This window comes from Oratosquilla oratoria, chromosome 1 (assembly GCF_046742065.1).
Source record: "Oratosquilla oratoria isolate Oo_2021 chromosome 1, ASM4674206v1, whole genome shotgun sequence".
NCBI classification, from domain to species: Eukaryota; Metazoa; Arthropoda; class Malacostraca; order Stomatopoda; family Squillidae; genus Oratosquilla; species Oratosquilla oratoria.
The window spans coordinates 7,478,403-7,490,902 of NC_134777.1; the positions used below are offsets into that span (position 1 = coordinate 7,478,403).

The 12,500-nt window shown below is 43.2% G+C and overlaps 1 protein-coding gene across 1 annotated transcript in view; it reads left to right on the forward strand.

Annotated features, from left to right (window-relative positions):
* The window catches only part of LOC143031866 (calcium-activated chloride channel regulator 1-like), a 164,512-nt gene extending 158,932 nt beyond the window's left edge, over positions 1-5,580 (forward strand). Inside the window, exons 6-7 of the mRNA XM_076196225.1 lie at positions 1-579; positions 1,447-5,580. The exon at positions 1-579 is cut by the window's left edge and continues 535 nt beyond it. Coding sequence (XP_076052340.1) covers positions 1-579; positions 1,447-2,846 — 1,979 coding nt within the window. The 3' untranslated portion in view covers positions 2,847-5,580. The remainder of the gene's footprint in view (positions 580-1,446) is intronic.
* Positions 5,581-12,500: the final 6,920 nt, after the last annotated feature.

Here is a 12,500-nt window from a genome sequence, read left to right on the forward strand (position 1 = left end):
TGACAGAGACCGCCCCTGGTTCCCTTCCTGTCAAGGTCCACTCAGAGGAACACCCAGGCGGCCTCCTTCAGGTGTCGCAGGGCAGTTTCATGGTCGACTCGAGTCTGGGGCCTGACACCACTTTCGCTATCTTCTACTACGACGTCACCCACGTCGGGAACCTGATCCACCTGGAAAACCCCAACGGGCAAGTCATCGACACGGCTAACATGCAGAAGGAGGACGCGAACATCAACATGATCACGGTCCACCTCAACGACGCCCAAGTGCAACCGGGCCTCTGGAGGTACAAGGTCGAGAACCGGGCAGACTCTCACCAGGCCCTCTTCGTCCAGGTGACCTCGCGGCCCAGACACGGGGACGCTCGGATGAACGTGAGAGCGTGGACAAGCCACCCCAAAGGCGAAGTCAACGCAACGGACATCTCGCGGCCCCTGGCGCTCTACGCGGAAGTCCGCAGGGGCATCGCCCCTATGGAAGGGGTCACGGTCACTGCCAAGATTACCAAACTCGGCTTCACGCAGAACGGGACCTCTCACTCTCCCATCGCCATCAGGCTCTACGACAACGGCCTCACAAGTAAGTCATTTCAAGACCACTACCGTATTTCTCTAATTTAGGAAGGATCACTTTGTTAGTGTCTTATGGTCTGTGTGCTCTGTGGTCTCTAAGTTTAACAAGGACAATATTCGAAGGCATAAATAAACATGCTATGATCTGTTCTTTCGGTTAATAGAAATATATCTCCACGTCTCTTCTTGCCCTGTGACTGGCTACCGCATGCTTAAACAGATTATAAAGTGATGTTATTTTAATCCAATTAGAGAAACATATAAGATTTACATACCGAGCCACATTGGTAAATTCAAAATAAAATGTAAAGAGTAACTGTATGACGACTTTGAGGTCAAAACCATGCAAAGTTTCAGAAATACAAAAAGTAAATAAACCACATAAAGAATAAACTGGATACAGAATGAAAACGAGTAAGACATTAATTTGGGTATAGGTCAAAGTCAATAGGTTTAGACCAGTGCTTCTCAACGTGGGGCGTAAGCCCCACAGGTGGGCAATTCAGTTTTTAAGGTGGGCAATATGATTTTTAAAGAGGGCAATTGAGGGCAACTGAGGAACTCTGGGTCAAATATTTTTATTCTTATTTTATTGAATTTGTTTTGTTTTTTATTTTTCACTGATGCCTTGTTCTTTTGAAGTGGTTTTAAAACAAGGTTTTATGCTTTTTAGCTTAAGGGGAGTTATTATTTTTCAAATTATAAGCATTGTTTATATACCACTACATGGGGGGACATCAGGATTTTAAAGGTGGGTGGGGCATAGCCTAAGAAAAGGTTGAGAACCACTGGCTTAGACAGAGAAATAGCTCCTGTTTTTTCTTTTTCTTCTTCTTCTTCTTTGGCGATATACAAACATTTCTTTTTTCCTCAGGTCCCGACATAGCAGCCACTGACGGTGTCCACTCACGCTACGTACCAAACCTTGGCGTGGGCAAGTACAGCATCGCCATGCACGTGGAGGGTCTTGTCGGGGAGACCCGATTCCTCCGGCACCTCCGCGTCGGTCTCGTCGACGTCGTCGGCTCCGGCGCCACGAGTGACGTCATCCCCCCGGCCCGGATCGTCGACCTCCGGGCTTCCCTTCTCCCAGACTCCACGAACCGGGTGATGTTCACCTGGACTTCTCCCGGAGGAGACCTGGACTTCGGGTCAGCCGACCGCTACGAGGTCATCTGGTCCGATCACGCCCAAGACCTACTGTCCGAGGAGGGCCGGGCTTTCCAGCTGGAGGACTGGACGGTACCCCAGCGTGCTGGGTCCTCTCAGTCCCACACCGTCGTTTGGGATACGTACGATACCGTCAGCTACGTTGGAATGTACGCGGTGGATGAGGTAGGGAACACTGCCCCGATGAGCAACCTCGTTCTTATCTACGTTCCCTCTCCGCCCACCACCCTCCCGCCGGCGGTTCCTACCCCATCCCCTTCGTCGCCCATCAACTCCTCCGAAGTCCACGAAGGACCCGCCGAACCCGTTCTTGCGTCTCTGGACACCCGTCAGCTGGCTCTCCTCTTCGGCTGCATTGGTGGGTTCCTCCTTTTCGTCATCATCATCGTCTGCTACTGCACGGCCGTCCACCGCCGTCAGAGGAAGACTGCTGCAGCCAAGAAGGCCCAGGAAGCCCAAGACAACTACAGCGTCACTGTCACCGTGGCCTCCAAGGGAACTGACTTCCCTAACCCGAACGATGATGTCAAGACGAAGAAGGAGTACATTAGTCCTATGGAGTCTTGGTCTGCTTCCCAGCTCCTCAGTTCCCATGACCGCCGATACAGCGTCTCCGGAAGGTCCGACAACAACTCCGACCACACCACGGCCTCGAAGAAGAGCTACGGTTCCTCCGACCCGAACGACTATTACAACGATGCCAACCAGTACCAGTACCGCACCGCAGGGTACCCAGAACCCTACCACAGGGACGGCGGGTACCCGCCCTCAGGTGACGGATACCCGGCAACGCCCACCGAACTCTACCCAGCACCTGGAGTCGAAGCGAGGTCCTACATGAGTTCACAACCCTCAGACTCCTTCCTCTCCGTCAGCTGCGACATGCTGCCTTCCCACGGACCCCCAGCCTACCCGGCAAACCACTACCCTTCCTACGACTCCTCCCTCAGGTCCCCCAAGGTTCCTCCACCCATTCCGCCCAAGCCCAAGGTCCACTACAGCCCACAGCCCATGACCGTGTACGAAGGGCGTGCCGACTCTCAGAGTTCGACGCCTTCCGTCTCCAGCAGCGAGAAGCGGGTGAGGAACGTTACGATGGTGTAGGGGGCGTGAGGTCACCGTCGTGTGTCACGTGACTGGACGAGGACGCTGTGACGTGCAATCGGGGGGTCTCACCTTACGCAAAGTAAGACCTGCAAGGGTTCCAGAAGCCCCAAGGTTACCTAGGCCCTTATCATGTGCCCCCAAGTCCTGATTTGTGCCTCAGAGCCTTGCAGGGGGGTCCCCTAAAACCCAACATGAAGGGTCTCCAAGCTCAGCAGGGATCCCTAAAGACTAAACAGGGAGGATCTCCAAACCCTGCAGAGGTCTCCTAAAACCCAACACGGTGATGATCTCCAAGCCCTGCAAGGGTCCGCTAAAAACGAACGTGGAAGGTCTCTAAGCCAAACCCTACTGGAGGCTTTTTCCACTTCTGCAAAGATCCTCAAACCCTGCTAGAGGACCTCTAAGTCCTGTAGGAGCCTGCAGACCCCACTAGAGGCCCTTCGTAGACGTGGCTGTCGCAGAGATATTAGCCAGACGACAGCCACGTCTCAGTCAGAGGAAAGACAAATTAATGTACAAACAAAAGACTTGAAGATGTAAACCGAGCTGTGATCTGTCTCTGTCGGCGACGCAGAAGGCGTTCGTTTCTTTTTTTGATGACTCCTGGAGCCCTTATGTGCCTTCTTGTGCCTCTCTGTGTCTTTCCGTACCTCCATGTGCCTCTTGGGTGCCCTTCAGAGACGCCAAATGTAAGACTGTAGGAAGGAAAAGGCAGCGAAGATTCCCTAAATAAATTTGAGACGTTGGAGGAGCGTAAATTTAGTATCTCTTGTCAAGTTTGTGGTAAGATTATATAAAAAACTCGAACTTCTTTCTCTCGTGAAATAAGTATTGAATTTACTACCTTCAGCACGAAGGAAAGAAGTTGTCTGTGAAGGGCGTCTTCGTAGAGAATGGTTAAATTAAGAAGTGCTCAAAGTGGCTACAACCCCGTGATCTCAGTTGAGTTCGCAATCAACCTTTCCACAAATTGATCGATCAATTAGATTTTACAATAATAGACGTATTATATGTTAAATAATTATTGCATATGTATTGTTGCAAGTATGTCCATACATATATGTATATACATACTGCATGCATATGTGTCCATATGTTATATGCATATGTACATGTATATGTATGCATGTATATATACCTTTGAATATATTAAATAACTATTGCATATGTATATTTTCAAGTATGTTTATACATATGTATATACATACTGCATACTTATGTATCCATATATCATGTACATGTGTACATGTATATGTATGCATATATATGCATTTGTATATACACGCACACACACACATGTATATAACTATATAAGCAGAGTTTTTATACATTCCTTTCGTAGGAACGTTGCCCTCGGAATAAGATTATAATTTAGATTTATAGTGACACGGTTTGTGTTCAAGACACTTTAGGGCATTATTCCCTTCCTCCTTTAAGTATAAGATGTGCTCCTTTACCAACGAAGCCACAAGGGTGAACTCGACTTCGGGTAGGAGCTTACCATCAATGGTCACTCAATCTCAACCAAGTAACTGACCCTTCAAAGAGAGGAAGGCAGCCTCAAGTGGCAGGTTTTACCTACGATTTCAGCTCCTTGTAGTAGACAACCCTAAGGTTGAGGCCGAGCTACTACTAAAGGCCGAGTTGTTATTTGTATGGTAAAGACCAAGAAAAAGCGCTACAAGTCTTTCTGTTTGTTGAAGGGTTAATTAACACTCCAGCTTCAAGTAGTGGTTTGATTTCTAGAGGTACAATGTCTTGGGAACATTCTCTTGCTTTCGTTAACCGAAAATAATGTGACATCCATAGTATGGTTTAAGACTTTAGGCCGCAACTGTACCTTTCCTTATACCAATCCTAGCGTGCGGCCCCGTGGGGCCCGTGCCTGGTTTCCGGAACAAGTTCAAGTTCACTCAAACGATCCCCCGAGTGAGTTATGGGGCAACCAAGTGTCTGTACCCGGATTTTTGATGGCCGGGGATCTCCTGCAGGAAATATTCGAGACAACAGATTGATTAATTGGTTGATTGATTGACTGGCAGATTGATTAACTGTACCTCGGCCTCCAGTACTAGTGCTCAGCCTCCAACTGGAGTTTGACGTCGAGGGACAATTCGCAAGTGCCATTTTTTTGTAGTTTTTTGTTCAGATTTAGATTCATCGACATCACCATCCCCACTCTCCACCACCGACATCATCACCCCTCATCACCACCACTACCACTGTCACCACTGCCGTCTTTGTCGTCTTCATCACGGTCATCGTCATCATTACCATCACCATCCACATTATCATCATTACAAGAGTAACCATCATCATTTTGCAATTAGTGATAATTTCCTAACTGTGACGGGGACGCATGGACCAATAGGTCGCCAGTGACGCAGTTAGACTCCCGCTAATGGTGCTGTCTTATGTGCATTTCGGAGGGTCAGGAAGAAGCCGAGACTATTGTACTTTCTTCGGCTCGAAGGCCAAGGACCCGTTTCGACCCTGAAACCCTCCTCCGTTGTATTCACATCGGTATTATTCAATTCATTTACACATCATCTTTTCTAAGTACAGTTAATCAAACTTTTTTTTTTGCATGAGATGTTTGTATATAACAAGTTTACTCTGTGAATATCAAGTCTGTACTCTAAGACACCTCATTTATTTGAGGTGAACCTGTACATCTTGTAAATAAATTATTGTTCCATTTTATACCTGTAAATAAATTTGTTTATATATTGGCACTGTTTGGTCTCTCCTTGCTACAAGTCACTGTTTTGGACAAACAACTCGACCGGGGGAACTTCTGGTCTCTAACGAGGCCGGATGAGAGAAAAGATGCAATATATCGCGTATGAATCTGCTTAATTCAGTGATCGGGGAACAGAAGTAAATTGACCCAAATGTGAACAAATCCGAAAAGTTTAGTGATTATGGAAGTTCAAAAAGCTCTATGATATCTAAAAGAAAAACAAGTTCTTCAAGTATATTTCATCCTACTAATAACTATTACTGCAGCAGTATGTTATCATTATTTTGTTACTTTTCATTTCGTATATTCCATGCAGCGATTTAAAGAGAAATTAGCATGTTTGTATTCATTTTCAAAATTTGGGCTTTGTAATATAACTTTACATAAATAGACTTTCGCGGACCATTACCAGATGTTAAGGGACTTCGGGTTTCCGGTCAGCGAAACTCGAGGCAACAAAGGCATCAAACCATCTGTACAGAAATGGTTGATTTTGGGACAACCAAAATAATGCTTGAGAGCCGAAATCCTGGCGAAATGAGTTGACCCCCAACCCGAAGGAGGTTTACAATGATCGGGCCCCCAGCAGGATGGAGATCGCCCCCTTCAGCTGCATGCAATTGTCTCCTGTCCTTAGCCAGAACAATCTTCTTCAAGTGTACCACGCGTCGCCGAAGGCAACACGGTAATCACAACTATGGTCGCTTATGTGTTATCCTGGTTGTCCTCAGGCAATTTTATTCACCTTAGGTAGAACCCTGCGATCGGTGAAATGGATAATCCCTTTTGAATAATCTCTTGCTTTCCTTATTACCTCACACATGCTGCCACCAGACGGTTTTATTATGTTACCATGTTGAGGCGTTCAAAGCTATCACAATGATACCTTTCCTCGAAGGCTTCCGATAAGATTAAGAAATATTTTCAGTCTAGTGGTACTTTTAACAACTTTCATGTTGGCTGATAACGAATTTTAATTTTTCAAATGTGCGATGTTCACCGACCTCAGTTTATTGATACAGATCTCCCCACAAAAGATTATTGCTCGCTACGTTGTCACAGCTTTTTTCACCAAGGAGGGGCGTTGATGGCGGCAAAAGAGATGGATAGAAACATGGAAAAATTAAAGGAGGATCATTTGAAATGATTATCTCTACGTGTATACATTGGGCCTTCCGTATTTCACAGTCACCATCGGGGACTTGCAATGGGTAGCCCCCTCAGTGTGGTTTTGGCTATACTATACTTAGAGGCTTTAGAGAAGAAATATGTAATAAAGACAATGGGGTCAGGACACGATTACTACGATGTGTAGGTTATGTCCTCGTCATTGCTAAGAAAGATACTATCTAGACGACAGGCTAAGATTGAATGAAGTTGAACAGGACATTTAGTGGAACACAAGGTGAAAGATAGATTGACTTTCATAGACACGGTGGTATGGAAGGACAATATGGCTCCATTCTCAGTCCATAGAAAGACATGGGTTTGTTCACACCTGCTAAACTTTCAGAGGCCTGATCAGTCTAGGCTAATGACAGGTAAATCAACAACTGATCGGAGGATCCTAGTGCTTCATATTCTGGAGCGACGACGTGAGTTTCAACAGGGGTTTCTTGCAGCTTATGTTGATTTCAAGAAGGCGTTTGACTCGGTGTATCGTGGAGTGCTTTGGGATCTTTTGCGAATCCATAAGATTCCTGCAATGATTATTGACCTGATATCTAGCTTATACTCTGGGATAGAGTTTGCTGTAAAGTATGGAGGAGTCATGTCTAGCTTCTTTCCAGTTAATTCAGGAGTAAGGAAAGGGTGTGCTCTCGCCACAACACTTTTCAACACCTGCATGGACTGGATATTTGGCATAGTTGTCGATCAGTGTCGTTGCAAAGCATCTATTGGCAACACCAAGGTCACTGACTTTATGTTTGCTGATGATGCTGTCATCCTTGCGTAGTCGTTGGAAGTCCTGCTTGCAGCCCTCGATTCGCTGCACATGGAGGGGACACCGCTTGGACTTCAGGTCTCCTGGCCTAAGACCAAGGTTCAGGAATTTGGGGGCATACTAGATGACACAGTTCAATCTGTCCATGCAAGTGGCGAGAACAGTGAGGTCTTGGAAAGCTTTACGTACCCTGGGAGTGTAGCGCATAACAGTGGTGGGTCATGTTAGGAAATACTTCGAAGGATTGGCATTGCCCATGGTGTTTTGGACTCTCAACCAGAGTACATGCCGTTGTCGTTATTTATGTAGGAGGGCTAAAATTCGAATCATCAAGTCACTTGTGCTCCTTGTCTTCATGTACGGCTGTGAGACATTGATATTAAATGCTGACTTGAAAAGGGGTTCTTGATGCCATTGTTTCACCACCCCTTGTCACCACTGTCACTTAAATTTGACTTGTAATATCACTCGTCTCAAGGCCCCTTGCCTTCTTTTCCTGTAGTCTCACTATTTTCTAGGCCCCGTGCCTAGTTCTCTCGTCCTTTGGGTTAACAAAAGGGTGGTGAATTTTCTTTCTTCTTTCACTGTAATTTCACCTTCTGCTTACACTCGGGATCTCTTTTCTCTCGTCTCTACATCGCCTCCTGATCCTCTCTCCACACTTTCTCTATATCTTCTCCCTACACCCTCTGACGAGATCCCGTATCCTACGCTAAGCTACCTTCGTCTGACGTCACTAATTTTTCTAATCCAATCTCCAGTGACGTTTCAAATAAATGTCACTCCTTATGGGCGTGACTTTGAATTCATGCACCAATAGTTTTTTCCTCCTTCTCCACCTTGCACCAATCCGGAAAGCCATTACAATGCCACTAGCAAAATTGTTTATCTCAGCATTAGTCAAACGAAGCTAACCTGCGCTTACAGAGTTTGATTACACATCGATTATAAAACAGTCACCACCGTCGGTGTGTTTACATAGACAAAACGTCGCCCTCACATAGACATAACATCGCCCTCGAGCAGGCGTCGAGTCTGAATTATTCTAATGCCCTAGCTCATTTCCATTCGTACACTACCGGCCTCTTACACATTGGTACTAAATGCCTTCCGAGAATCATGGAGTATCGCTGGAATGACTTCGTATCAAACCAGAGACTATACTGTGAGACTCACTTTAGGCCAATTACCTGTATAATTCGTGAACGTCAACTCCGGTTATATGGCCATGTGGCCTGATGTTGATCCTATTCATAAGGTCCCCACCTCAAGAGACAACCCTCGATGGAGGAGGAGACGAAGGGGACGACGCCTACAGAATCCATGGCTAGGGTTGGTTGATCGAAACTGTCGAGAGCTGTTTGGAGTGGGATGGAAGGGCGCATGCATGGGAGATTGCTCGGAGAGACCGTGGGGACTAACGCCGGAGTGTAAATGAAGCAACGCGCTCCCTGGCGTATGCCCCCAATTGGTGATGATGTATTGATGGATGATTTAAAGTGTGCCTCAGCCCTTAGCGGCAGATTTTTTTTTTTTTTTTTTTTTTTTAGGGGAGTAGAGTGTTTCAAGAAGGCCTTTGGCCGCTTGTAATTAATTTCTTTGAACCAAGACTTCAATCTCCCACACCACCTGCGCAGACCTACAACATTACGCAACGTTACGCACTGCTGATAAGGTAAGCAGATAAACTGAAGCACTTTAATCAAGGTGGCACATCTTAGTTTGTTCTAAGAAAAGACGATTTGATGTACAATAGGCAACCTCTAGCCTGAAGAAGGCTTTAACCGATGGATATACCCTTCTGAACCGGCACTGTTATACTGAGCTGAGTCAAGTTTCCTGTATTTCCTAAGATAAGGGGAATGAAGCACGTCGACGCACTGAGGCTGTTATGACTCATTTACTGACCCGTGCTGTACACTGAAACACATTCCGCACTAAGACCATGTTCATACTTGTGGTTTTAACCGCCGGTCCAATTACAATGGAGGCGACAACATTATGGATGGGGGATGATAGGTGGTAATGGACATGGAGCCGCCTAGTGTAGGCCTTATGGTCTCTTGTAGTCTCCATTCTTATGTTCTTATGTTCAGACACAACTGCGCAGTTTTTCCTTGACTATGCGGTTCCCGTACGATTCAAACCGCTAGTGTGGACAGCGCCTTGGTAAAATTCGTAATCAACCCTTCGCTGCATGTTAGAACGAATTAGTTATATCTAACTAAATATAGTTTGGCTGAATTATTGCTTAACGGCTGTTAGGTATTGAAACTAAAAAAAAAAAATGTTAATCCAGAGTGTTAGGTATTGAAACTAAATAAAAAAGAAATCTAATCCAGAGTCTATCAGATAACTATGAAACAAAAATCACCCAACAACAGATACTAAAGTCATAAGACATCAAAGCTGTCAATGATTTTATTTCAGTTGATGACAGACGATTCCCTTCAGGTCAGGTATACATGAACTGTGGCCATGACGTCTGTAATAGACCTAAACACCTTCAGGCTGGTACAACCCAAGTCGTCACAGGTTGCCCTATGTGTTTAGACTGTTGGGACGGGTAATTGCCACTGCTAGGAATTAGAAAGAAGTGCGAGTTTCGAACCCACGACTAAACGAATACGAAACCAGTGTAGTGTTAGGTTACTACACAATGGTAAAGGTACACTTCAGTGAGAGAATGGAATTATTCAAACTTCAATTTTCTAGGAACTGATTATTGAAATTATAATGCAAGGTATACACGAATAAATCCGCTGTCTTGGCAGTGAAACATAATTCTTTATGCAAGAAGGACAGAATACAGAGTTTAATAGCATTAACATTAATTAGGCTTATATATTACAATTTAAACTTTATAGAATAATAGTACTAATATTTACAGACATTTACACATAGATATGAGAGACGTAACAGTATTAATAATGTTATATTTCCATAATTCAAGTTCTAGCGGGGTGACAATATTAGTAAAGACAATGACTTATGGTACGTGAATTCTAGAGAGAACGAAGCTTCAAGGCATGACCTTGCTACACCAACACGCCTCCGATCACGCTATGAATAATAACACTGAAATGGTGGGGTAAGTTGAAATAGAATCGACGACTCTCAAGCTGAGGCATTGCACACATTTGTTTATCTCTGACACACCCTTAGTTCTCGGTATGAATGGGGGTTGCTTTGTCTAAAGATAAACAAGTTATAGATAAACGGATGAATGAATGAGCTGATTAATACGTAAATGAGCACCTACATGTATCAATCAATAATTTAGTTAATCAAATAGTTAATTACCTACTAAATCAAGTGATTAATATATACTCATTTATCTATTTGCCTATCTATTTACCTATCTATCTACTCATAACTGAACAAATTGATCAATAGATAGACGAACTGATATATAGATAAATAAGTGAATGTATAAATGAATTAAGTAATCAATTAATAAGTAAGTGAATAAATAGATAAATGAATAAAAAGATGATGCCATCGAACACCATTTAGAAAGTAACTATTTAATGACAGGCAGCATAGATTCAGAAATAAACGTTCTTGCGTGACTAACCAACTCGAATTCTACAACACGGTCATCTCAAATTATGACAAAAGGAACAATATATATTTAATGTATCTGGACTTGGAGAAGGCTTTTGAAACCGTCCCGCATGAAAGACTACTTGCTAAATTAGCTTCACACGGAATAAGTGGTAGCCAATTAAGCTGCACTAGTAATTGGTTAAACAATCGTAAAAAGAGAGTTGTTCTAAATGGCAAAACTTCTAGATGGAAAAATGTTACGAGTGGAGTTTCTCTAGGTTCCGTTCTTGGGCCACTTCTATTCATATCATATATAGATTATATAGACCACGGACTGAAATCTGTTGTCTCCAAATTTGCTGATGATACAAAAACGTGCGGAATGGCAAATGATCACTTAAACCAATTATATATTCAAGAAGATTTGAATAAACTACAGCCATGGTCTAAAAATTGGCTAATAAGATTTAACACAAATAGATATTAGGCTATGCACATCGGTGAAAATAACAATAAGTACGATCACAAGAAATTCGTTAACAAAAGTGGGTAGTGAATAGGATCACGGCGTAATTATCAGTAATGATCTCAAATCATCTAAGCAGTGTATTTCCGCCACAGAGAAAACAAATAGGTTTTTAGGATTGATTGGGCGACCTTTTTATTCTAAAATCCCATCTGTCATTAACAAGCTATATAAATCGTTAGTTCGTCCACATTTGGAATATGCTGTTTCCGCATGGTCACCGAATCTCATCAAAGATATTGACATTAAAAAAAAGTGAAACGGCAAGCCACAAAACTGATTCCAAATATCAGAAATAAATCACACGAAAATCGACTAGAATTTATCAATCTATTTTCCCTAAAAAGGGTAGACACAGGAGATTTGATACAGGTCTTTAAGAATCTAAAGGAATTGACAAAATCAAAAGTGATGAAATGTTCACACTAAATGTGTATCAAACAATAACTAATGGTTTCAAATTGTCAGGAAGTAGATTTAATTTGCAAGTTGGTAGGAACAACTTCGCCAACCGTGTAGTAAATGAATGGAATAAACTTCCTGCAGAGGAAGTGCAATGTAGTATAGTTCAAAGTTTTAATATCTATTAAAATAGAATAAATAGCAGGTATTTAACCTGCCATTTATTCTATTATATTTTATCTATTTATCATTATTTATTACTTATTATCTGTTTATTTCTATTATTTATACAATTCTTATATATCATAGATTACTACTAGTTATTTATTTTTCTATTATGATTTATTATTTATATATTTATCATTTATCATTATCTATTTTTTTTTTCCTATCCGACCTAGTTATGGACCAAAAGGTCTCCTGTCGACATGCTCTTACTATGTAGCCCTTTGTATAAACAGATAAATAAATACAATAAATTAACAA